The sequence below is a fragment of the Aspergillus multicolor genome (genome assembly GCF_047715735.1).
Source record: "Aspergillus multicolor strain CBS 133.54 unplaced genomic scaffold BDW74scaffold_45, whole genome shotgun sequence".
Taxonomy (NCBI): domain Eukaryota; kingdom Fungi; phylum Ascomycota; class Eurotiomycetes; order Eurotiales; family Aspergillaceae; genus Aspergillus; species Aspergillus multicolor.
The window spans coordinates 53,393-76,856 of NW_027395996.1; the positions used below are offsets into that span (position 1 = coordinate 53,393).

Here is a 23,464-nt window from a genome sequence, read left to right on the forward strand (position 1 = left end):
TGATTCAATAAGGGCGAGGTAGGTCAAGATCAGTCCAGATGAATACTGACCGGAAACTCTCCCAACTTTCGGAGGGTGTGCGGATCAGGGACCACCCTTCCTCTCCACGCCCACGCTCCGTCTCGGATGCCCATGGCCGGCAGCGGAAGTTGCGCAAAGTGACCCGCGCCTGCGATAACTGCCGGGCCAAGAAGAAGTCATGCACTGGGATGATCCCCTGCGGGCCTTGTGTTCGTCGCAAACTAGAGTGCACGTACAATAATACCTATCGACGCGGCGTTGCGGTGACTCCTCCCCCTTCGGATTCCCTACAGGGGCGGCAGGGGGTATACGCAAGACCGGAGCTCAATACACGGCCGGCGCCAAGCGAATCCCATGTCCCAACTCCCCAGCGAAACTCTGATGAGACGATAAGCGAATCGACGGCGGCCACGCCGTATGGACCGCCAGAGCAACGGCCCCCTGCAGACGTTGCCGATCAGTACTGGGGTCCGACATCTGCTCATTCATTCCTGGGCTGGGCGGTGCGCGACCTCCCCGCTACTCCGTCGAACGATGCGATAGCAACTGGGCGAGACTCGGACTATGTTCCCAAGGCGTCAATCTTTCACTTTGGTGACCGCGTCGCTCCAGAGGTTCAACTGGCGGACTTTCAATGGCCGGATAGGGCGGAGGCAGAGGGTCTCGCTCGTCGCTACTTCGACTTTGCGTGCCCGACGTACAGGACTCTGCATCAGCCGACGATCGAAAGGGCAATTCGTGAGCTGTACGGAGAGGGCACCAAGTATGATAACCACATCTCCTCGGAGTCGGCAGCTTCCCACGCGGTACTATTGATGGTTTTCAGTACCGCTACAATGTTCCGCTCAGATGCCGACGGCCATATATCGGACGCGGACGACTGGGGTTGGAAGAATAGCGAACTCTACTTTGTTAAAGCTGAGCAGCTCTTATCTCAGGAGATGGGCACGCCGAGGCTCGAATCGGCGCAAGCGCGATTTCTGATGGTACTCTACCTCTTGAGTTCTTCGCGTGCGAACAAGGCATGGTTCACCCTGGGTACTGCGATCCAGCTCATGATGGCACTTGGACTACATAGCAGACGCTCCAGGAAAGATATTGATGTGGATTTGGTGCAACGGGAGTGTCGGCGTCGGATCCTGTGGTGTTCATACACTCTCGACAAATACATCAGCGTCATACTTGGGAGGCCGCGTCTCTGGCATGATGGCGATGTGGACGAGGAGCTCCCCGCAAGAGTCAACGACATTGATCTCTTGCCCGCAGCTATCCAGCCTCCTAAACGAGATTGCGTGATGGATGCTCCGGTATTCCACGCTTTGCTATCCCGGACCCTGTCCCAGGCGGCAAAAGAGCCCTATGTTGTGGCTGGCATATCCCACCGCGACCAATTGAATACGATTAGGGGCTTATGTGAAAGCGTTGCCGAATGGCGCACCGGACTGCCACCTCTCCTGAGCGGGACTATTCATCCTAGCAGCCTCGTTCCTATATTCCAGCGGCAGCTCACAGTCCTTCAGTTAGCGCGGTATCATATTCTCATGTTCATCACCCGGCCACTGCTGCTCCGAAACTACGGTCGGACATGGCCGGACTGCGAAGCCAGCTACGTGCATTATCTTGGAATCTGCCTGACAGCGGCTCGGGACACAGTTGAATTGGTCCTCAGCTTTGTCCGCGAAAACCAACTCTTCCACGCATTTTGGTACTCGCAGTATATTGCCTTTAACGCTCTTTCGATCATATATATCTACCTGATACAAGTGCGCCGAGGGAGAATCTTTCCTGTAAGTGGTAGCACCAGTCATGGCCACGAGAGACATACATCCTCTCTCGACGAAGCAACCTTATATCAGTTATCTGAAACTGCTCAACATCATCTCGCCGACGCAACGTCGCGCAACTCGCCCTCGTGGAAATACAGCGCTATCTTACAGGGTCTCCGTCGAGAGCTAGAGCGTCTGGGTTTGAGGACACCCTACGCTGAAGCTTCGAGTGCGCAGGCGGAACCGACCACTACAGCCAACGTGCCCTCGGTGCCGATCGAAGAAGCCTCTCTGATGCCTGCGATAGGCTATAGCCACGGCCATAACCATGAGACTGCTCCTGATTCGTCTCTCGCAGAGCAAGAAAGAGAGTTCATTCCGTTCCCTGGGATGCCTCGCTCGGGAGACCCTTACTTTTTGGATCCGCGCACAGAGTACTTGTTTGATAGCTTTGCGACGGATAAGGACTTGATGCTGGATTTCTGGCCGCAGTTGGATAGTCTGCCTATAAGTGAGTATCTTCCTTCAATTGATAGATAGGCATCACTGACACCGCTTACTAGCCTACATGGGATGATTTATCTTACCTCGGATTATCAGCTTCCATTGAAGATTGAAGGTGGAAGCCTCCCGTGTCCATTTTCCGAACTTCAGTGCCGGTCTACATGGAGAAGCAGATCTCAGACAATGGAGAACGCTAGGGGAACCAGTTCAGTTCATGGTCGGACCGACGATCTGTTTCTCCAACGCAGACCCATACTACGTTTCTGGTGTTTACCCACTTTCCCCGACGCTTTTCCGACATCCTATTCCGATCATGACCGGAACTCAAGTTTTAAGCAAGAGGAATCCACGCGCTCTCTAATCTTCCCAACCAAATTCTCAACTAATTGCTACGCAATGTCTCTCCCTTCTCATTTCACCCTCAACACCGGCGCGAAGATCCCGGCTGCGGGATTCGGTACATGGCAAGCCAAGCCGCTGGAGGTGGAAAATGCCGTAGAGGTCGCGTTGAAGCAGGGTTACCGTCATATCGACTGCGCCGCTATATACCGCAACGAAACAGAGGTCGGTAATGGCATTCGCAAGTCAGGTGTGCCGCGTGAGGAGATCTTCCTCACTGGCAAGCTGTGGAACACGAAGCATGCGCTAGAAGACGTCGAGCCTGCATTGGATAAGACACTGAAGGACTTGGGTGTTGACTACCTTGATCTCTATCTCATGCACTGGCCTTGGTAAGTTACCGCTCTGATTTTGGTTCGAAGATCTATGCTAATGATGTGTCTAGCGCCTTCAAACCCAGCGACAAATGGTTCCCCCTCGACGACAACGGCGTGTTCCAGCTAGCGGACATTGACTACGTCACGACCTACAAAGCAATGGAGAAGCTGCTAGACACCGGCAAAGTCCGCGCCATCGGTGTCTCAAACTTCAATGTTCGCCGTCTCGAAGACCTTCTCAGCAAAGTCTCCGTCGTCCCCGCCGCCAACCAGATCGAAGCACACCCCTACCTCCAACAACCCGAGCTTCTCCGCTTCTGTCAGAGCAAAGGTATCATTATCGAAGCATACTCGCCGCTAGGAAACAATCAGACCGGGGAACCCCGCACGGTCGACGACCCCGTGGTCCATGAGGTCGCAGGAAAACTAAGCATGGACCCTGGCCCGCTCCTGGCGAGTTGGGGCGTGCAGCGTGGAACAGTTGTTTTGTCTAAGAGTGTTACGCCGTCGCGCATTGCTGCTAATCTTCAAGTTAAGCCGCTGCCTGATGACGCCTTTGCGACTCTTTCGGCTCTTGAGCGTCATAAGCGGTTTAATTTCCCGGCTTTCTGGGGCTATGATATCTTTGAGGAGGTTGGGAAGGAGGCTGTGAGGAAGGCTGCGCTGGATGCTGCTGATGTTAATAAGACGAAGTTTACTGTTTAGATACAACTATATATAGACAATCAACGTGCTTAAATTGAAGAGTCAAGAGCCCGAGAACATTCGTTCAATTGCAGCCTGGCACGGCATCTTGTGACTTGTAGGCTTTGATGCGGAGGGTAGTCTATAGATGATAGCTAGGTTTTCCCTATCATTAAGCGCCTACGCGATACTCTGCTTGGACCATAGACAAGGCGAAATCGAATTCCCGCCCGCTAGGGTCTTTGGGAAAGTGCTTCAAATTCCTGCCTGTTTGATGATGTGTAGCCGAACATCACAACAAAGAGGAACGATCAAGGTCGCTAGACGTACCTCGTACCCGTGTCTCTTGCGCATTTGGGATGACTTCTTGACTTCCGCCTACCCGAGCATACACTGCAATGCTAATAGCCAAAGAGCACGGCCTCGGGAGCGGACCCTACCCTAGTTGTCCGATGGCGGATTTGCATACCGAGGGCCAGCTAATCCGCCCTTCTCCACTCCAACAGCGGAAAAGCAATCACCTCCGCACTCTGCTGTACCCCACCAGGATGGAATCAGTTTCCCGGATTTTTCTCCATGTTCTGCGCGCGGAGTATCTGAGTTGTGCGAACATGGAGACCTATCCGGCCCGTCCTGGCCACTACGTATCCGAAATGGAGTCTGACGTCTTTAAGATTATAAGTCTCTCGGTACCATCTCTTGGTCCGGTTCTTTCAGCAAATCATTCGTTTGCAGAACCACCCCCATGGCGTCAACTGCTGTTCTACGACCGGTGACTCCCTCATCGAATTCGAGCGAGGCTTGGACTCCACCGGTTAGCAGTGGCTCGCCAGCAACGTCTGTGACGGACGTTGAAGAGCGAGCGATATACACAATCGATGACCTTGTACGGTCTCGGGCGGAGGGTGATAGGGCTGATGAGCCTATCGTTGCGTATCCCGTCAAAGGGACGGAGTATAGATACTACACTCCGCGCGAGGTGAGTTTCCAGGCTGAGAAACAGGGCGCCAGGAGCTAATGCGTGGATATAGCTGAACAATCTAGTGGAAGCCGCTTCAGTCCATTATGCGCGCGTGATTCCACGACGTCAAACTTCCGATGATCCGGTGCAGGTGGTTGGGTTGCTCGGTCCTTCTGACTTTGAGTATCTGATTACACTACTTGCCGTCTCGCGATTGGGGCATACGGTTCTGCTTCTGTCGACTCGGATTGCGGAGGATGCGTACGTCAGCTTGATCGAAAACACCATGGCTTCGTTCCTTATTGCGTATCCTGCGTTTCGAAGTGTGGCGAGGAAGGTAACGAAACGGACTGGTTCTGTATTGCAGCCGGTCCTTGCGCGCGAGGAGTATATCGACACTACGGCGAAACTGCCAGAAACTCAGCTCGATGGTCTGGTTGAGAACAAGCACATTACCTGGATTATCCATTCTAGCGGTTCGACAGGCCATCCGAAACCGATCTACCAGACACATTCGGGGGCATTGAAGAACTATGCCAACAACTTTGGTCTTAGGGGTTTCATCACGCTGCCTCTTTACCATGCGCATGGTATTAGCTGCCTTTTTCGAGCAGTGCATTCGGAGAAGTTGATCTATATGTACAATGCGGAGCTTCCTCTAACGGGCTCTTATCTCCATACGACGCTGGAGGAGCACCCCGACATCGAAGTTCTATACGCCGTTCCATATGGACTCAAGCTGCTTTCAGAATCGGAGGAAAGCATGAAGTTGCTTGCGCGATTGGAACTAGTTATGTTTGGCGGCTCGTCTTGCCCGAAGCCAATCGGCGACAAACTGGCCCAGAATGGAGTCCGTCTTGTCTCGCACTATGGAACCACCGAGACAGGTCAGCTTATGACCTCGTTTAGGGAGCGCTCAGACACAGACTGGGATTATGTCCGTCCTGGTCCGTCGCTACTACCTTATATTCGATGGGAGGAGCAGATGCCTGGCATCTACGAGCTGTGTGTCTTAGAAGGGTGGCCGTCAAAAGTGGCAAGCAACCGGCCGGATGGAGCATACGCGACGAAGGACTTGTTTGAGAAGCACCCGACCAAGGAGAACGCGTGGCGGTATTATGCTCGTCTAGATGATACCCTCGTACTAGAGAACGGCGAGAAGGCAAATCCGCTCGTCATCGAAGGCGTTGCTCGCAACCACGCAAATATCGGTGAAGCTATTGCGTTTGGCTCAAACAGGTCTCGGCTAGGGTTATTCCTGATTCGCGCTGAGGGATGTACTGAGACAGATGAGCAAATTATCGACTCTATCCTCCCTGCTATTGAGAAGTGCAACGCCGAGAGCCCTGCTTATGCGTACATCTCCCGAGACATGATCCGTGTTTTGCCTGCGGATACGGTCTACCGCAAGACGGACAAGGGTACTGTCATTCGCTCTGCATTTTATCGCGATTTCGCAGAACAGATCAATCAGGTCTATGACCAGGAGGATGCGAGTGGAAGCCTGTTATTGGAAGGTGATGAGCTGATCACTTTCCTGCGCAACAGCCTTCTCGACGTCACGCCTATTGAACCTTCTGCGCTGCAGGATTCGACGGATGTGTTCAGTCTCGGTGTCGACAGCCTACAGTCTTTCCGATTACGAAGTGTCATTTTGAAGACACTGGATCTTGGTGGTCACAAGCTTTCCCAGAACTTCGTCTTCGAGAACCCGTCCATACAGGCCATGGCCGATGAACTTACTCGGTTGAGACTTGGAGGAAACCCCCAGCAGCAAGTGCCAGTTGAGAACCGAATGGCCGATCTCATCGAGAAATACAGCCGTGACTTCAAAACGCATGTTCCGGTGTCAAGGGATGACGACGGCGAGTATGTCGCTGTAACTGGTGCGACTGGCTCTCTGGGTGCGCATATCGTCGCCCAGCTAGTCCGAACCGAGAGCGTGCGCAGAGTCTACTGTTTTGTTCGCGCTTCATCGCTTCTATCAGCCTTTCACCGAGTGCGACAGAGCCTGCATGCTCGTTTCCTCTTGCCTAGCCTCACGCCAGATTCAGAACGCAAAATCGTGGCGTTGCCCTCTGACCTATCAACACCAAGATTAGGGCTGACTGAAGATGTCTACGAAGAGATCACCAGCTCGGTCACGGCCGTCATGCACTGCGCCTGGTCCGTCAACTTTAACTGGGCCTTGGAGAGTTTTGAAAAGCCCTGCATTGCGGCGACTCGCAACTTGATTGACCTCTGCTTGGAGACCAAGGGCCCTGCCCCAGCAAAGTTTTCGTTCTGTTCGTCTGTCAGTACCGTCGCTCGCACGCCAGGAAACTGGGTTCCGGAAGCACTTCCAGAGACCCTCAGCTATGCGCAGTCGATGGGGTACGCTCAGTCAAAACTGGTGACTGAGCATGTAGTCAATCGAGCGTGTCATCAAACTATTTTGCCAGCGCGAGTTCTACGGGTTGGACAAATTGTGGCTGATACGGAGCACGGTATCTGGAATGCCACTGAAGCTATTCCAATGATCTTCCAGACGGCGGAGACAGTCAAGTCCCTTCCTCTGCTAGACGACATTCTCTCCTGGACACCAGTTGATACCATCGCATCGAGCGTTATAGAAGCGACACTCTCAGCAACCGCAGCAGAGGTGATGAACGTCACGAATCCAACCCTCAATCATTGGACTAGAGACCTCCTTCCTATGTTGAAAGAAGCCGGTCTTACTTTCGACGCTCTGCCCAAGCGCGAATGGCTCGCCCGTCTCCGCTCAAGTACTGACCCAACCACCAACCCACCCATCAAGCTCCTCGACTTTTTCATGAACAAATACGACAACGACTCGCCGCCCCGCGTCCTCCTCTACGACACAAAGAAGAGCCAATCCGCGGCTCCATCACTCCGCAACGCAGCAGGCCTAACCCAGGACTTTGTGAACCGCTTCGTGCGACATTTCCGCCAACAAGCCTGGTCCTCAACCGGAATCCAATCCTCGCCTAAAAATGTGATTTTCCTTACGGGGCCCTGTGGCTCCGGCAAATCTACTGCTGCACTTTTCCTCGCGTCGAAGTTCAGCGTCTCAACGATCGAAGGTGACGACATGCACTCCCGTGTCTCCCGCGCGAAGATGGCATCCGGAATCCCGCTTTCAGACGTAGATAGATGGGAGTGGCTATCTCATATCCGCGGAGCTGTTATGGATCGTCTGCTCCAACCGTCTACCTCGGTCGGAGTCGTGGTGACTTGCTCCGCGCTGAGAAAAGTCTACCGCGACGAGCTACGCAAGCTGGCCTACCTACTTGAGGACCCGGTAAACGTCACCTTTATCCACTTGTCCATAGGAAAGGAAAGGAAAGCAGAGCTCCAGGAGAGGTTAATCTTGAGGTCCAAGGAGGAGGGGCACTACATGACGTCGACGATGGTGGACTCGCAGTTGGAGGCACTAGAGAGTCCGGAGGAGGAGAGGGATGTGGTTGTTGTTGATGCGGCTGGGACGAAGGAGGTGGTTCTTGGGGAGGTGGAGAGTATTGTGAGGGGGGTTTTGGCGTAGTTTGCTTTTATTGGAGTTTTTGCAATAGATACATAGGTTGAATACATTTTGTTACTCGTGAATAAAGAACCTTTTCTAGCCCTAGTATTGCAATTTGTATGCACCTCATTCTCTCTATCATCTATACAAAAGTATTCCTGCTCATTAACGTGTCATTGAGCCTCGCTATGCATATGCCAGCAATATACGCAAGTTAGATGGGCGAAGGAATACCCGGATCCTGCCCAAAGCCTTCCCGGATTCTTCTCCCACACTCCCGGAACCCCCGACGTATTCTCCAAACCATACAGCGGATATGCACCGGAAAACACAGACCCAAGCTAGCGGAGAAATGGCACCACCCACCAGGAATACCTCATGTCCCGCCTGACTCGCCTCCACAAAGGCAAACGAGTCAGAGCACCCTTACCCCGCAAGCTGTCACCCCAACCGGGGTCGCATTGCCCACGAGCACCAAGACCGGGGATTCTCTTGGACGCTCTTGGCTGCGGATACGAGCGTCGGCATTGGGCTGTGCAGCTGTTGCTGCGGCAGTGGAGATGAGCTTTTTCGCCGTTACCTTGCATTAACGAGGCCAGCTTGCAGCTCGCTTGCAAGGGATGATTTCGGTTCTGGAGGGGATCGTTGCCCTTTTCCGCTGCTAAGCTCTGATGGACATGTCGGGTTCGACCCCTCGAGGGCATGGGTGCAGGGGTATATAAAGAGTCGTGGGTCGTTGAAATGGGGGCGCTGTTGAGTAGGAGCTTCAGCCCGAGACTGAGTGATATACCTTAATCAAGATGGCTACGAACAACAACCGCACAGACACGACCGACATCGTCGTTGACGAGAAACTCCGTGACCCAGACCACATCGAGAAAGCGCCGCAGACAGTTGCCATTGATAACATCCAGGTTCTGGGGCTGAGGGCCGAGGATGCGGAGTTTTACACGAACTACCCGCCTGAGGCGAGGAAGAAGCTGTTGTGGAAGGTTCGTATACTTGACCTCGAAACAGACTATCAGACTTGTTTTTAACAGAGGGTGCAGATTGATATCCGCCTCATCCCCATGCTGGCCGTCCTCTACCTCATCTCTCACCTTGACCGCGCGAATATCGGCAATGCGAAGATTGAGGGTCTTGTTGAGGATCTCGGCATGTCGGGCATCCAGTATAATATTGTGCTTTCGATCTTCTTTATTCCATATGTTCTTCTGGGTACGATACCTACAAACGACTTGCTAGAGGGAGGCGAGCTAATGCACTACTGCAGAGGTTCCCAGCAACATGCTTCTCAAAAACTTCTCCCGCCCATCCGTCTACCTCGGGATCCTCATCACCTGCTGGGGCATCATCATGACCCTGACCGGGTTAGTGCAGAACTTTGCGGGCATGGCTGTTGTCCGTATCTTGCTTGGTATATTTGAGTATGTTTCCTAGACCATGAAGCTGAAAGAATGGAAGAGGACTGACAAGATTACAGGGCAGGCTTCTTCCCCGGCGCCGTCTACCTCTGCACATTCTGGTACATGCCCAAAGAGCTCTCGACCAGACTAGCAATCTTCTACTGTGCATCTGCCCTCAGCGGTGCATTCTCAGGTCTTCTCGCGTACGCCACCCATCCCCTTCCTCCCAGTATCCAACACGAAGAAATATACTAACAACTACGCAGAGCAGGCATCGCCCAAATGGAAGGCATCGGCGGTCAAGAAGGCTGGCGCTGGATTTTCATCCTCGAGGGCATCGCAACCGTCGTCCTGGGCGCCATGTGCTTCTTCTTACTAATCGACTCGCCCCAGAAATCAGGGAAGTGGCTCGACCCCGAAGAAATCAGATACCTGGAACTACAGCACTTCATCAAAGAAGGCGGACACTTCAAGGACGAGAAGAAGAAGACAAATTGGAAGGATATCAAGGCAACCCTGCTGAACTGGCGCATGTACCTCCTTGCGTTTATTTTGCTCGCGCAGTCCGCTTGTTCGTATGGTGCGTCTTCACACCCCCTCCCACACTCGTTATCTTGAAGACGCTCGATATGCTAATCATGATACTGGCCGCGTAGGAACGAAATTCTTCCTCCCCACAATAACAAAAGCCATGGGGTTCCAGGACACAAACGCCCAGCTCATGACCGTACCCCCCTACGTGGCCGGCGCCATCTCCGCCGTATTCTTCTCGAAGCTCTCAGACCGTTTCTACTGGCGCATGCCGTTCGTCGTGGCACCATTATGTCTCGTCGTAATTGGGTACGCGATTATGGTCTCGCTGAAGGGCGAACTAGATACACATGTGGGCGTTGGTTTCTTCGCAATCATCCTCACGACAATGGGCATCTACCCGATTCATCCAGCCACCACATCGTGGACGGCGAATAACCTTGCCCCCAGTGGACGAAGGGCTATAGGGCTGGCGTTTAACATCTGCATTGGGAATATCGGGGGCATTATTGGGAGTTATATGTATATTGATGCGGAGGCGCCGTTTTATTATACGGGATTTGGATTGAGTTTGGCGCTTGGGGGTGCGGCGTTGATTGTTGCGCTTTTGCTGGAGGTTAGCTTTAAGTGGGGGAATAAGAGGAAGGAGGGGATGGATGAGGGGGAGATTCGGGCGATGTATAGTGATGATGAGCTTTTGGCGATGGGGGATCGGAGTCCGTTGTTTAGGTATACTCTCTAGGGTTGATGAACGGGTGTGCTGCTGGGTATTACGGTTATGGATCTAGCAGGGATTTGGATGAATGATGAATTTATGTCTTATGACCTTTATTCATGGCAATCAGCTGCCTAGCTATGATACACGAAGTGAAGAGGAGACGAGAGCAAACATCCTGCTCAAAAGAAAACCATAACTCCATCCAATAACCAACAAAAAAACCTCATAATATACACATGACTACCCGTCCCATACCTCGGCCACACCCCCAATACCATAAAGAAGCTATACAACCCCAAAAACCCCCCTCACACCCCCCATCCTCCCAACAACCCCTCGTTTAAGTCTAAGCACCCTCTCAATCTCCTCCTCCGACATCCCCTGCCGATCCCTCATAGCCAGCACCTGGCGAATCGTAAATGCATCTAGGTACCGGCGTCCCTCAAACGCACCTTTCCCCAGGTTCTCCGCTTCAGCCTCTGCCTCGGCTGCGATGCGCTGGCGAGATGTTACGACGAGGAGAGCTGGGTTTGTAGATGGGGACGGGAAGACGGAGGGTGTACTGGCGCCTGGGGAGGATGGTGTAGGCTGGTTGAATGTGCTGGAGTGCGAGAGGGTGGGATTTGGTGTTACGGGGCCGAGAGAGCGCAGGGATGCGGCGAAGTGTGGGTCGCGGCCGTCGAGGTCGATTGCTGTACGGATATACTTGTTAGTGTTGTTTTAGGATGGATGAGGGTAGAAGTGACGATTAGGGTAGGGCAGGATAGGGTTGAAGTGGGAGTGTGAGGTCCGCGAGGTCGCTCCGCATAAAGTGTCCTGAGAGGTTGACAAATACGCACCAGATGATTTCTCCGTCGACGCCTTCTCCTTCGAGTGATACGTTGGGCCTACGCCCTGACTAGGACTCTGAGGCTGAGACTCGAACTTAATATGTTGCTGTGGCTGTCGGGATGCCGTTGATGGCGGCGGAGGTGGTGAGCGCTGGGGCGGAGGTCTGGATGCGGGAGAGGGCGCGGAGGGTTGTTTGGGGTATGTTCGGCGCGAGGCAGCTTCCGCGGCTGAGCGTGCGGGTTTAGAAGTGGCGCCGCCCATTGTAATAGATTGATTTTGTATGGTATTTCGGTGATTGAGGGGAAAGCTGGGGATTGCCGCCGGCGGTGGCTTTTGGATGAATTTTTGGAGATGCGGATGGATGGAGTGGAGCTAGCCCGAATGGGGCAGATTGGTGTGACGTCAGGCGCGATACCTACAGCTACAATAAAGCTATCTAGACGCAATTTTCCATGAAAATATTGCTAGTAGTAAGTAGATGCATATGTTCTTTACAAGCTATGCTAAGGTATTTTGATGCTGCGCTGAAGCTGCGGATGTAGAACCCGATCAAATCATGCCATGCGATAATCCTACCGTATCTACCGCTCAGCGGAGACCGGCCAGACGCCTGCCCTGAACCTCTCCAAGCGCACGGCTACCGCTGATGAACGCGACAGCTCCAGCGGCAGCAACGGCCGGGAGAATCTGGAACAGGGTCCAGGAAGTGTAGTAGAGGAAGAAGATGCCCTCGATGGCGACAAGGGAGCCCAGAAACACGGCGTGAGGGATAGGGGCCGACTTGATCGCTACGGGGAGGTGGTTGATGTTGGCGCCAAGGTAGAGCCACTGGAAAAGAGTTAGCCAAGTCATCGTTGTAGTCGCACAGATGGGAGCTTACCAGGCCGCCGAGAACGGGGAAGATGGCCAGCACTAGCGCGACGAAAGCGAGTGTAATGACGAACGGCGGGCTCTGAGCGTCCTGCTTGAAGATGTGGTGGATCTCCGGGAGCTGGCCGTAGCGCGAGACCTCGAACGTCGGGACGGGCTCATCGGGGTTGCGGGCGAGAGACAGCTGGAACGCGGGCTGGTTGTAGGCAGCGGAGTTTCCAAATGATCCGATCAGGATTCTGGCGTCGAGAGGGTCGGAGGTAGAGAGGAATTGGGTGGGGAGGTCTTTCCATGTCTAGGCCACGTCAGCTGGTTATCTCCGACACGAGGTGTATGCTGCGTACCAATTCAACGCGGGATTTGCCATTGCCCTTAACGGAGAAGGGGTAGGAGATGTCCAGTCCGGAGTTCGGGTCCTGCAGCAACAAAAAGACCTGGTGTGCGCTCTTGGCCGACTTTCCTTCCTGCGCGGTCAGGGCGACTTTGAGGGTATCCGCATTGCCGAGGGGGACGGGGGCGGAAAGGGCGCCGTTTGGAGGGATTCTATCGAGATAGCAGTAGTTAGCTTTTGCCGCGATTCGATTGCAAGATTGAGATAATAGAAGAGGGAGCGCACTCTTCCTTGAAGCCAGCGCCGACTCCGGCGCCCTTGGTCTGAACTGACACGGTGGCATCAGTGAATCCCCAGCTCGCGGCGGCGGCGGGGAGGGCGGTTGAGGCCAGCAGCGAGAGCTGGAGGAGAGATTGCCACCACTGCATTATTGCTGGATTCTTGTTCTGTAGAAGAAAGAAAGAAAGCGAGGTGGTGAGGAGAGTCGAGAGAGAGCTGAGCTAAGCGGCGGGCGGGCAAGGCCGTTGGGGCTTGACGGTCCAGTGACTCCGCCTTGAGCCCTAATTGCATGTCTCTGTCTCTGTCCTGCTGCCGCTCTCCTTCGGCCTGCCTCTCCATCCCGACAGCCTGCGTTTTCCCTCCAGCACCTGCTCCTACCCTCCTCCGACCGCTGCAACTGCGTCCTCGACCGTCCCGGAAGCCCGTTACCGACCGTTCCACGATGCCCGACCGTGAGATTTGCTGATCCGAGGAGGACTTTTGCGCCCGTGAAATTGTCTGACGTTGCGCCTCCTTCGCTATCGCCTCACCTGCGACCCCTACAAACCCGCCGCTCCCGCTTCGCATCCTCGCTCTGGTAGCCTAGAACGGTGGATTGGGTCATAATACACTGCTGGGGACAGTTGAGAGTCGTTTGTAAGTCGGGTGGCGGCCTGTTTGCAGGCTGTGCTGGGCAGGAGTCGAGGTTCCCTAGATCCGAGAATCTCCGCCAGCACTGGTTATGCGCACCGACTGACCTGTACGGCTGCCTTGGTAGATCCTAAGTCGAGCGGAACATCCCATTTTGCGTCTCAAAAGAGTCCTAGTTGAGTTCTTTTGAGGTGCAAACACTACCTGCAGCCCTTGAACCCGAGCCCTAGTTGGAATTGTATGACACTAGAAGGGAGGGTTTTAGTGTAGACAATCACAGACAGAGGCAGTTCTGGCTGTCTTGCGCATACTCTGAGTGCAGGCAATTGACACAAGTAAGAATGACCATTCACCTATTCACTGCATTGTTTCAGGTCGCTGTTATGGCATTGTCCAGACTAACACAGCACAGTGGTTGGTAGGGCTTCAGTCTCTCGTGAACTCGGCTCCCCCGCCGCTCTGCCTGACCTGACTCTGGTATTAATTTCCCTCTTTCCATCGCTTTCTCTCTTCTTCATCTATTCTCTTTCTGACTCTCTCTCTCTCTCAGCGCTCTCGTCGAAGCTCATCTAGGGCTTCTCAGCGAACAGCCCCAGCCCCAGCCCCTGAACTCTCCACTTCCCACTTGACTCAGTCCTCGTACTCTCTCCCCCCCACTCCCCTCACTTCCACCTTTGACGACATCTTGCCCTCTGCAAAGCGCCGTCGAACACAGCGCGCAATCAACTCTGAAGACAAGACTCTTCCATCAAGTGTAACAGACACTCCCACCCACAGAGCCTTTTCTGAGCCCTTCCAAGCCTCCAAGTCGCACAGTTCTGCAAGAACAACCCGCGCTAGCAACCTGGCTCAGTCAAGCACGCAAAGTCCTCACTTGGATTCACCTTTTGCAGAAACCGAGTTAGGCACTCCCTCGAGGTCTAGCTCGAAACCCCCCGCTTCAGAGAAAGCTCAGTCCAGACAGCAGTCTGAGCGAACCGCAACACCAAAGCCTCAAACTAGGCAGCAAAATACGACTGTCGAAGCCGAATCCGAGAAAGACATCGCCAAAGACTCAGCTATGGGCGGTGCGATCTCTCAAGGTCCTCAGACCAGAAGAATGTCCACTCGTCTGGATGGGCCAGTGGACCAGGAGAACGCCGCCACTCCGGCTAAGCCTACTGCATCGCGCGATTCAAGCCCTCAGTCTTCTCGTCGAGATCGAAAGTCCAGGCTCGCCGCCAACACTGGTGCTAAGATCAGCAAGCCATCGCCAGCTGCAAAAGCCCACACCACCCCCATCTCCACGAACAAGGCGAAGCCGCAAGAGAATGGCACAGCCGCTGTCGCCACCCCAGCAAAGCAGCCTGAAACTACGACACCGGTCACTGCTACTAGATCCCGCCGGCGTGATCGCAAATCTACCAAGACCAATGAAACCCCTAGCTCAAAGCAGACTTCAAGCACAACGACTAAGGACAAGAACGCCGAACAGAACCAATCTCGCTCGCCAAACAAGAGAAGCAACACAGTCACACTGAACGTGGGCCGCAAACCCTTGGAAACCCTACTCGCCCAGCAAGCAGCCCCGAATGGTGATGCAAACGGCATCGAAGTCCCTGCCGATGTTGAGAACGGAGACTACCATTTCGACTATGACTCCGAAATGTACCGCAACAACTTTGGGCTTGACGGTCATATGGACGCCCCTACTTCCCCCACCAGCCTTTCCACCACTACTTCCAACGCAGCACGTACGTCCGGACGTACACGAAAGCCGACTGTTCGAGCACTGGAGTCGCAAGAGTCTGAGCGTCGGCACCGTCGCACTCGCGCGCCATCTGTCAAGGCAACTGCAGAATCTACTGGGGCGAGCCCGAAATCTAAAACCAATGAGCAGCCGGCCCAGCAGATGCCAGCGCCAACATCCACACCACCACCCACATCTAAAATCATGATCTTTGCGAAGCATATTTACGCGTTCGCTGCGGAAGCGGCTGCTCCGGGCTTCGTCTCTCCGCCAGAGGTTGATGCATGGATCAAGGAGTTGCAGCAGAAGGTAGACGCGCAGAAGAAAGAGAAGCAGAAAGAGAAGGAACCCGAACTTGAACCTGTACAAGAACCAGAACCGAACAATGACCCAGAGTTGTTGCCAGAAGCAGAGCCAATGCAGGAGCCAGAGCAGGAAGACGAGCAAGAGCAAGAACAGGAAATGCAGACGGAACCAGAGGAGGAGATTGTTATCGAAAACGAAGAGCAACACGAGCAAGAAGTCGCAATTCCGTCCGCTGAGGAAGAAGCGGAGAGTGGACGAGAAAGTACGCCACCCTCGAGCAAGCCATACTCAGATAATGTGCAAGCTACGAAGCCGTGGACTGACGACGACGGATGGCACCACACAGGTCAGGTCAACAAGCACGAAGAAGAGTTCGTCATGATTCCACCGACGTACGAGTGGTTCCGTCCCAACCACACCTACGGAGATAACCGTCTCATGCCTCCTGTGCGCGTGCGCTCCTTGGTCCAGGCAGAGAAGGACCGCGCCATGGGCTACCCGCCACGCATTGGAGATCGAAATGTCCCCCGCTCTCGAGAATTCTTCCTGCTTGAGAATGTCCCGGAGGAGAAGGCTATAATGAAACTTAGGGAGGAAGCTCGTGCACGAGGCATTTGGGTCTCCCGCTTCATGTCGGCCCAGAATATACAGACCATGATTGACAGATATGACGCTGGTAAGCCACCCGTGCCGCTTGCCGAGCCCGAGGAAGAGGAGGAGGAACCGGTGACACCGGCCGTGACTGAACCGTCTCGCAAACGCCAACGCCCTGAGGATACATCAGGACCTAATCAACCCGAGTCCGCGGATACACCTCGAGCAAAAAGACAGCGCCCTGCCACCTCTACAGACACCAGCGCAGCAGGATCAGACGCAGAACGAGATCCCAACAAACCAACTCTCAACCTCAAGTTCAAGTTCAAAACCAAGAAGAGCCTGTTCCGCCAGTGCATCGCAAACCTCGAAGCCAAAACCACCGCGCAGTCCAAGAAACGACCCCATTCCGAAATCGAGGACACCACAACCACGCAGTCCCCAAGAATCCAGAAACAACAGAAGACCTCAAACGCGTCTTCCACCCCCGCCAAAGCCACCGACGCATCCAACACCCAAACAACGCCCGGCTCAGCAACAACCCCAACCGAAACAACACCTGGCGGCCGACCCCGTCGTCGCGCCACCGAAGGCTTGATGGCGGGCTTCCAGCGTCACGCTGAAGAACGCGCCCTGCGCTCTGAACGTGCTAAGATGGGCCATGCACGGCGCAAGGGAACGCCTTTGAAAACCGTTACGGGTGTCCATGGGGATACGCTTGAGACGCCATCTCGGCCTGTTGGCAATCCGATGAATATCGCCAACTTGACTCACAAGCACTGAGCTGGGGTCGGATTCTATCTTCTCATCTTGTCCTAAACTTCGCTTTTTTTTTTTTTTTCTCTTGCCTGTTACATAGTCGCTTTCGCTTGCGGAATGGTTCTCCTTTCGGAGTTATGGTGGCTTTTACTTCCCTACAGGTTGGGTCTAGCATAGCGATGTCTGCGGTTCGAACTCAACGTACTTTGGTTCCTTACCATCTTACATATTGCCCTGGGAGTTTGTCGTTTTTTAAAGTCGGTTATGCATGTTACTGGGGCCTGTTTTCTTTTTCTAGGATTCAATCTACTTTGGTTTCGGCTTTCTTATCATGGTTATGACTTCGTGTGTCTATCATAGAATGAATTCATGAGTGGACCAGTGCCAAAACGGCCTTGATAGATCTAATGACACTCACTGTGCGTCGTTTCTTGTCTACTTGGACTACTGAACGAGCGTAATGTTGGTTACGATTGGGCCATGATCTGTTAGGCCTGCTTCAAGGTGTATGTATGTATCTTGCGGCCAGACGGTGCACGAAGACATCGCACGGGCTTGAAAGATACCTAAATAGGAAGGAGCACTGCCTTCGGTCCATCGCTCCTTTCTTAAAGTACACGTACAGCAAAGAAGGAGGGCGCGACCCTCGAGGCACCTACTTCGGAAGGCACAGCTGCCTGGCGTAAAAGGAAGGAGCGACCTGGGGCCGTCCATCGCACCTTCCTTGTGAGAGGTACACACATATGGTAGAGGAGAAAGGCGCGACCCTCTAGGTATTTAATTAGGAAGGCGTGACTGCTACACGTCCTGGAGAGGAGGGAGCGACCCAGCAAAGGTCGCACATCGCACCTCCCCATGAACAGTATAGCTGCTGTGAAGAAGGAAGGCGCGACCCTCTTGGTATTTGATAAGGAAGGTGCGACTGCTGGCTGGCGTAAGAGGAAGGAGCGCTCGCCTCAGCCCATCGCACCTTCCTTCTAAGTAGTATAGAGTTGATAGAGAAGGAAGGTACGACCCTCTTGATAGTTGGCTAGGAAGGTACGACTAGCGATCGCACTTTCCTTGTAAGCAGCACTGGCGGCTAAGAGAAGGAAGGCACGACCCTCTGCCTAGGCAGTCGATTTGGAAGGAGCGACTATTCCTCTCGTAAGAAGGGGAAGGAGCGATCAGGCGCAGTCCATCGTACCTGCATTACAGAATGACAGAAGTAGTAGCTTGAGGAAGACGCAACCTTACTGCTTATCAGCCGGATCCTACTCTTGACTTCGTACACGCTGTGCCGCGAAGTGTAGGCGGGAGTCTTGCGATGTACGAACCCTTCTGCTTCACAGCGTTACCACGCCTTGACGAGGAAGGGGAATCCATAGACTCAGCATTATTATCCTGAGCTACTCTAGCTCATAGGACAGATAAACCCTTGGTACGTCTGGAGATGTTGTCTATCTATCGTCCGTATACAAAGTGGCAACACATCACGTGACACTCAATCCCAGCAAACGGATCAGATCGCGATCTTTTCGACCAATTTCCACCGAACATACCGCTCCAATCCAGAACAGATAAGCTTCAGAAGCAAAATAACTCATTAATACAAGCCGTGCTTAAGACAAGCCTTGGGAAGAAACAATAAAAATGCCGACAGCACACCCTCAACAAGCACAAAGGCCCCGCGTCGTCGTAGACCCCCATCTACACCCGCGCACCCGGCAACGAGCGCCAAATCCGCCTGTCACGGACATCCGGCAGACGAAGGAGTATAAGGCTGCATCGAGGCGGTACGTTTACTTACCCAAGCTCGTCCTCCGAGCTTTGTGGCTGCGAAAACTGTTTTCTTAAGGTGTTTTGCTGACAATAAACGCAGGTGGATCTCGACGATCGTGGCGCTGCCTATTCTGTTTTATACGTCTTGGGTTTTGTATGAGAGGAGTGAGTATTCCTTTCCAATCATTTGAAGGAGTCTTAGCTGACTGTTTTCTAGCTGTTGAGAATAAGCAGCGCAAGAGGTTGCCTCCGCCTCCCCATCCGCCGACTCTGAGTAAGGGAGGTGAGGAATAGAAGCTGTTTGAGCTTGTATGTGTGTCTGTATTACTACCGGTCTCAGTGCCGAGATTTGTATATGTATGTATAAGCATGAGTTTGAGCATGGCGTTAGAACAGAAGAATTATCATTTGGTTAATAAGTACATATTGTCCCAGTGCAGTTGTTCGTTTCCCGTTCCTAATAATCATACATCGTGGGAGATTTCTCAATCATTATTCAAGCTGTGGGGCAAGGCCAGTCAAAACAGATGGAGGTTCGTCCAGGACAGTTGATAACAAATACTTTCAGACCTAGGCAGGCAAGACGACAGTGGGAACCCAGCTCATCTAAGACGACCCTCGTTCATCCAAGCCGCAAGCTCCGAAGGCAGGAGCCTAATATTGCGCACGCCGCACATACCCAGTATCAGACTTGCCATGGAGCGGTTATCTTCGACGTGGCCGACAAAGCCGACGAAGCCATAGAGACTGACGCGACGATTCTCTTTCTCGAACCAGGTCTTGACCGAGTGGAGGGCAACGGGGCAGTTGGCAACGCGCCGAGCGGGCTTGTCGCTCTTCTTCTGCTTCTTCTTGACGGGGGACTGGACGTCGTCGGCATCGGACTCGCACTTCGAGCCGCGCTGGTCAGGGAAGTTGACGTAGATGGTGTGCATGTAGCGGGTAGGTTTGAGTTTGGGGCCGGTGCACGCCTCCACGTCCGACGAGCTGTTGCTGTTTGAGTCGTCGTCTTCGTCCTCGTTATCTTCTTCGTAGCCGCCCTCGTCGACTTCGGTTTTGACTTCGGTGTCGGTGTCGGCGTCATCTTCTTCTTCACCGGTGGTGAGCTCGTCATCAGCCCAGTCACGTTCCTCGCGGCGAAGTTCAGCCTTGAGCATGGGCGTAAGGATTTCGGAGTCCTCGCCAGGAGCAGGGAAGAAGGGACCGTTTCTGTCCGCAGCCAGTTTCCATCCGCCGCGGCGATCGCCGACTTCGACGCGCTCGATGGTGAATTTGGGTTCTTCGCCTGTGGTGTTGTCCGTCTCGTCGCTAGAAACACGCTCTGCCATCTCCATTTCGTCGTGCCCATTAGTCTCGTTCCGACGGCGTCCTCGAATTAGGCAGCGACTAGCCTTCTGCTTCTCCTTTTGGCTGTCATCTTTCTTCGGATCGTGCTCCTTCTTCTTCTTGACGATAAGGACCTTATCATCTTCCACAACACCGTCCAAGAACACACAGCGAACCTCATACTTGTCGCCTCTGTACACACGTTCGCCCATCTTTCTAAGGCCCTGCTCGTTGACACCGAGTTGCCACTTCGCCTGTGTTGCACCGCAAATGCGCCAACCCAGTCCAAATGTCTCCATCATGTACTTGCCAAAGCGGAGAGGGTGGCATGCCGCCTGGGCAGGGAAGTCAAAGGCAAAGACGACGGCCCACTGGCGAGGAGTATGACGAGGGCGTCTATTGCTGCAGTCATGGCTGGCGCTGGTCTCAGTGTCGGGCGTGGGAAATTCAGGTATCAATCCCCTGTTCCTACGACCGGCGTTTTTGGGTTTTTTCTCTTGAGGCTTCTCGTAGCCATAGGCATATTTACCGTGGACAATATCCTTCAACAAATTGGACATCGCGACCATCTCCTCGTCTTGGTCTGCGCAGTTATTCTTGCAGGCGGCACGAGTAGTAACACCAACACTGGGACCATCACCGGACCCAGTATCAACCCCCATGATTCTCGCATCAGTGACGACAAAGCCAGCTATCGAGTCCGCGATGCCCTCGTTGCACAGGACACGGTGAATATCGGCGACATTGAGTGCGTAGATGAGGTGCGCGTCACCAAGCATCTTCGCCAGGATGGAGAAATAGCGTTCCGTGAAGGAGGTTGAGCCTGAGGGACAGACTAGAATAATGCTTGGCTTGCGAGGAATGAGTTCATCCTGTTCTAGAGGCTGGAGAACGAAGAGGCCATCAGAGGAGGCAAGAGCCTCAGTTTCCTGGCATTGTGCCATCTTGATGGCGGGTAGAGCTGGAGAGAGACGTACGTTTGTCGACCACGATGGGATGGAAAAGCGGCGAGAAGAGGGGGAAAGATGACCTGTAGGAAAATAAAGGGAAAAACATGACAGATCTTTCAAGAAACATTGTGTTGGTGGGAGGATGGGTTAACCGAAGATAAAAGTGCGCACATTTGCGGGATATTGTAAACAGTGAAAGGGTGACTGCGCTGATATTGACATCATTGAAGCCTGGAAGAACAAACAAACGCGTAACACCTCTAATGATAAAGAAACAAACAGTCCAGTCACCATCGACCTCTTTTTCCTGCAAAAACATGATAGTAAGACCAGAACTAGGAAGCATAACAAGTCTTCCAGTTTCCGCCAGACCTCGCGAAACTCAAGCCTTGTACCCAGTCGTCCAATGTACATCGTCCGAGTTTGTCAACCTCGCAGCCATGAAGAGGAACGACGCGATCATTCACCAAGACACGCACAAGCGGCTCTTGCTCCTTCTTGCACTCCATCACCTCGAAGTATGCCCTTGCGCCGAATGGAACAGTCCAAGACGCTGCATAGCCATCCATCTCCTCGACCGTCTCCACGGAATCCATAGACAGCGGTTGCGTGTCGTTATACAAGCCCATCGCGAAGAAGATGGAGATCATGCTGTTGTCGTGAGAGAAATCAGCGTACAGCTTCCGGTCAAGCGGGAATGTGGCCGGGTTCGAGTCCAGCGTATGGTTGGTGGTCGTTTCGTCACGAACCGGCGTCTGCGTCAGTCGAGCAATCAATTCGTTGGTGAACCCAATACCCTGAGCTGGACCGAGGGGGCTACCAGCGCCGTACCCGTAGTACTTTGATAGAGACTGCAGGTAATCGTATTGCACCCATTCCTTCTCGGTGAAGAGGGCGCAGAAGGGAGACAGCTCGGTTCCGTGAGGAGTGCGTGCCATGGTGTCGAAGGAGCACATGTCCATGAGGTACTTGACGTCCTTATCTTCAAGTTCAACACCGGGCAGATCCTTTTCCAGGCGCTTGCGAATCGGAGGTCCAATAATCGCCGTGAAGTTCGCCTCGATCTCATCAGCCCGCTCATCATTCTCGAACAATGTGCAGGTGCTATGGTCTAACGTGTTATTGAACCCATCAATCTCAGGAATAACCACATTGACAACAGGAGCAACCTTCTTAGAGCCATGGTCACGGAGCTTCTCAATTATGAACCCATCAATGAATTTCTCCGCCGACGCAACAACCCGATCAGACCCAGAAGCCCGAATGAACGGCGTGGTCTTCCGCGCCAGATCCTTATACCTTCGATAGAACTTGGCACCCGAGTCAACCATCTGGTCTTTGCCGAAGGTCGTCAAGTCCTCTGAGCCCAGGGTGTAATTATACTCGTTGAGGAAGCCATACTTGCCCGAGAACGAAGACGCGTTCCGTTGGATAGCCTCGATCAGCTCTTTATACGCCGCAGACTTCGACTCAGACGGGTATCGAGCCCCATGTCGCGAGAGCACCTGCGCAAAGGTAACCTCACAGCCATGCGGGACGTCCTGGGAGATAAAGGACTCATGCTCAAGCGAGAAGTACGGCGAGTACTGGCCCCAGATGTGCGAGACCTGCGGGAAACACTGATATCCGCCATTGACCGAGTTGCAGGACTGGTTCTGGACAACCGGGAGTTGGGCAGAGACACTGTAGCAGGTAAGTACCGACTTAAGAAGGAACGAACATCAGAGGAAAGCTTACCCCGAGAGCAGGTAATAGAGCGAAAGCGAGATTGAGAAGAAAGCCATGGCCAAGACGACTGTGAGTCTGTTCCTCCTCACCCCGGGCCTCCGACCTGGCCTTGGGCGGCCATATTTATGTACCGGCTGGAGCCCCTTCATCGTCGGCTCAATTGCATCTCCTGGGATAGCGTGGTTCAACGGTGCTATCTAGCTTGGTCCGCTATCGGAGTAGAATAGCAGGCCAGCTGCGATGGAGCGGGATGGAGGAGGGATATTTCGGGCCATTATGTGTGCAGCGTGGAGCAACCTTCGGAGACGAGACACGCAAGGGCGATGTAAGGAGGATGATAGGCTGGGGGGCAATGCACGTGGCCATCCCGCGTCAACGGTTGGCTGCCTCAGGTTGCGCTAGGCCTCTCGCGGCCTTACTCTCCGTATCCTGGTCAAATTTGCAATTATAAGCAATTTGTATTCATAATAATATACAGTCTAATCATCAGGCCAAACGGAGCTGATATGGGAGTAGATGAGAATGTTGTTTTCGGGGTACAAA

General features: G+C 53.5%; 10 protein-coding genes across 10 annotated transcripts; 6 read left to right on the forward strand and 4 right to left on the reverse strand.

Annotated features, from left to right (window-relative positions):
• Nucleotides 1-38: 38 nt before the first annotated feature.
• BDW74DRAFT_188913 (uncharacterized protein) lies at nt 39-2,576 on the forward strand (the record flags this gene model as incomplete). The annotated part of the gene is made up of 3 exons (XM_073731840.1): nt 39-326; nt 408-2,298; nt 2,351-2,576. 3 exons carry the CDS (start codon nt 39-41, stop codon nt 2,362-2,364), a joined length of 2,193 nt encoding a protein of 730 aa, XP_073578467.1. The 3' UTR covers nt 2,365-2,576.
• Nucleotides 2,577-2,641: 65 nt separating this feature from the next.
• BDW74DRAFT_188915 (uncharacterized protein) lies at nt 2,642-3,712 on the forward strand (the record flags this gene model as incomplete). Its single annotated transcript, XM_073731841.1, has 2 exons — nt 2,642-3,022; nt 3,076-3,712. The coding sequence occupies exons 1-2, from the start codon at nt 2,688-2,690 to the stop codon at nt 3,710-3,712; spliced, it is 972 nt and encodes a 323-aa protein (XP_073578468.1). The 5' UTR covers nt 2,642-2,687.
• Nucleotides 3,713-4,436: 724 nt separating this feature from the next.
• On the forward strand, nt 4,437-8,193 carry BDW74DRAFT_188917 (uncharacterized protein; the record flags this gene model as incomplete). Its single annotated transcript, XM_073731842.1, has 3 exons — nt 4,437-4,670; nt 4,723-7,953; nt 7,990-8,193. The coding sequence occupies 3 exons, from the start codon at nt 4,437-4,439 to the stop codon at nt 8,191-8,193; spliced, it is 3,669 nt and encodes a 1,222-aa protein (XP_073578469.1).
• Nucleotides 8,194-8,972: 779 nt separating this feature from the next.
• Nucleotides 8,973-10,851, forward strand: BDW74DRAFT_188918 (putative MFS transporter; the record flags this gene model as incomplete). The annotated part of the gene is made up of 6 exons (XM_073731843.1): nt 8,973-9,164; nt 9,222-9,390; nt 9,446-9,599; nt 9,656-9,781; nt 9,845-10,158; nt 10,235-10,851. 6 exons carry the CDS (start codon nt 8,973-8,975, stop codon nt 10,849-10,851), a joined length of 1,572 nt encoding a protein of 523 aa, XP_073578470.1.
• A 78-nt stretch (nt 10,852-10,929) lies between these two features.
• Nucleotides 10,930-12,035, reverse strand: BDW74DRAFT_107199 (uncharacterized protein). Its single transcript, XM_073721660.1, has 2 exons — nt 11,667-12,035; nt 10,930-11,519 (listed from the first exon to the last, which is right to left on the reverse strand). The coding sequence occupies exons 1-2, from the start codon at nt 11,917-11,919 to the stop codon at nt 11,113-11,115; spliced, it is 660 nt and encodes a 219-aa protein (XP_073578471.1). The 5' UTR covers nt 11,920-12,035; the 3' UTR covers nt 10,930-11,112.
• An 84-nt stretch (nt 12,036-12,119) lies between these two features.
• On the reverse strand, nt 12,120-13,306 carry BDW74DRAFT_162922 (putative oligosaccharyltransferase subunit ribophorin II). Its single transcript, XM_073726024.1, has 4 exons — nt 13,145-13,306; nt 12,873-13,071; nt 12,539-12,823; nt 12,120-12,486 (listed from the first exon to the last, which is right to left on the reverse strand). The coding sequence occupies exons 1-4, from the start codon at nt 13,285-13,287 to the stop codon at nt 12,247-12,249; spliced, it is 867 nt and encodes a 288-aa protein (XP_073578472.1). The 5' UTR covers nt 13,288-13,306; the 3' UTR covers nt 12,120-12,246.
• Nucleotides 13,307-14,109: 803 nt separating this feature from the next.
• On the forward strand, nt 14,110-17,180 carry BDW74DRAFT_171287 (putative GPI-anchored cell surface glycoprotein; the record flags this gene model as incomplete). The annotated part of the gene is made up of 8 exons (XM_073727288.1): nt 14,110-14,135; nt 14,176-14,245; nt 14,319-14,634; nt 14,674-14,974; nt 15,011-15,290; nt 15,327-15,501; nt 15,538-15,860; nt 16,014-17,180. 8 exons carry the CDS (start codon nt 14,110-14,112, stop codon nt 17,178-17,180), a joined length of 2,658 nt encoding a protein of 885 aa, XP_073578473.1.
• Nucleotides 17,181-18,697: 1,517 nt separating this feature from the next.
• BDW74DRAFT_107218 (uncharacterized protein) lies at nt 18,698-19,315 on the forward strand. Its single transcript, XM_073721661.1, has 3 exons — nt 18,698-18,931; nt 19,018-19,082; nt 19,135-19,315. The coding sequence occupies exons 1-3, from the start codon at nt 18,789-18,791 to the stop codon at nt 19,209-19,211; spliced, it is 285 nt and encodes a 94-aa protein (XP_073578474.1). The 5' UTR covers nt 18,698-18,788; the 3' UTR covers nt 19,212-19,315.
• Nucleotides 19,316-19,404: 89 nt separating this feature from the next.
• On the reverse strand, nt 19,405-21,358 carry BDW74DRAFT_107221 (uncharacterized protein). The gene has a single exon (XM_073721662.1). It carries the CDS (start codon nt 21,185-21,187, stop codon nt 19,520-19,522), a length of 1,668 nt encoding a protein of 555 aa, XP_073578475.1. The 5' UTR covers nt 21,188-21,358; the 3' UTR covers nt 19,405-19,519.
• A 170-nt stretch (nt 21,359-21,528) lies between these two features.
• Nucleotides 21,529-22,977, reverse strand: BDW74DRAFT_171288 (histidine phosphatase family protein; the record flags this gene model as incomplete). Its single annotated transcript, XM_073727289.1, has 2 exons — nt 21,529-22,876; nt 22,931-22,977. The coding sequence occupies 2 exons, from the start codon at nt 22,975-22,977 to the stop codon at nt 21,529-21,531; spliced, it is 1,395 nt and encodes a 464-aa protein (XP_073578476.1).
• Between the last annotated feature and the right edge of the window lie 487 nt (nt 22,978-23,464).

Coding starts and splice junctions, on each gene's coding strand:
- BDW74DRAFT_107199 (XM_073721660.1), bottom strand. CDS start 11,919: ATGGGCGGCGCCACTTCTAAACCCGCACGCTCAGCCGCGGAAGCTGCC. Junction 11,520..11,666: donor GTCGACGGAGAAATCATCTG/GTGCGTATTTGT, acceptor ATATCCGTACAG/CAATCGACCTCGACGGCCGC.
- BDW74DRAFT_162922 (XM_073726024.1), bottom strand. CDS start 13,287: ATGCAGTGGTGGCAATCTCTCCTCCAGCTCTCGCTGCTGGCCTCAACC. Junction 13,072..13,144: donor GGCGCTGGCTTCAAGGAAGA/GTGCGCTCCCTC, acceptor CTATCTCGATAG/AATCCCTCCAAACGGCGCCC. Junction 12,824..12,872: donor GCAAATCCCGCGTTGAATTG/GTACGCAGCATA, acceptor GACGTGGCCTAG/ACATGGAAAGACCTCCCCAC.
- BDW74DRAFT_107218 (XM_073721661.1), top strand. CDS start 18,789: ATGCCGACAGCACACCCTCAACAAGCACAAAGGCCCCGCGTCGTCGTA. Junction 18,932..19,017: donor TATAAGGCTGCATCGAGGCG/GTACGTTTACTT, acceptor CAATAAACGCAG/GTGGATCTCGACGATCGTGG. Junction 19,083..19,134: donor TTGGGTTTTGTATGAGAGGA/GTGAGTATTCCT, acceptor ACTGTTTTCTAG/CTGTTGAGAATAAGCAGCGC.
- BDW74DRAFT_107221 (XM_073721662.1), bottom strand. CDS start 21,187: ATGGCACAATGCCAGGAAACTGAGGCTCTTGCCTCCTCTGATGGCCTC.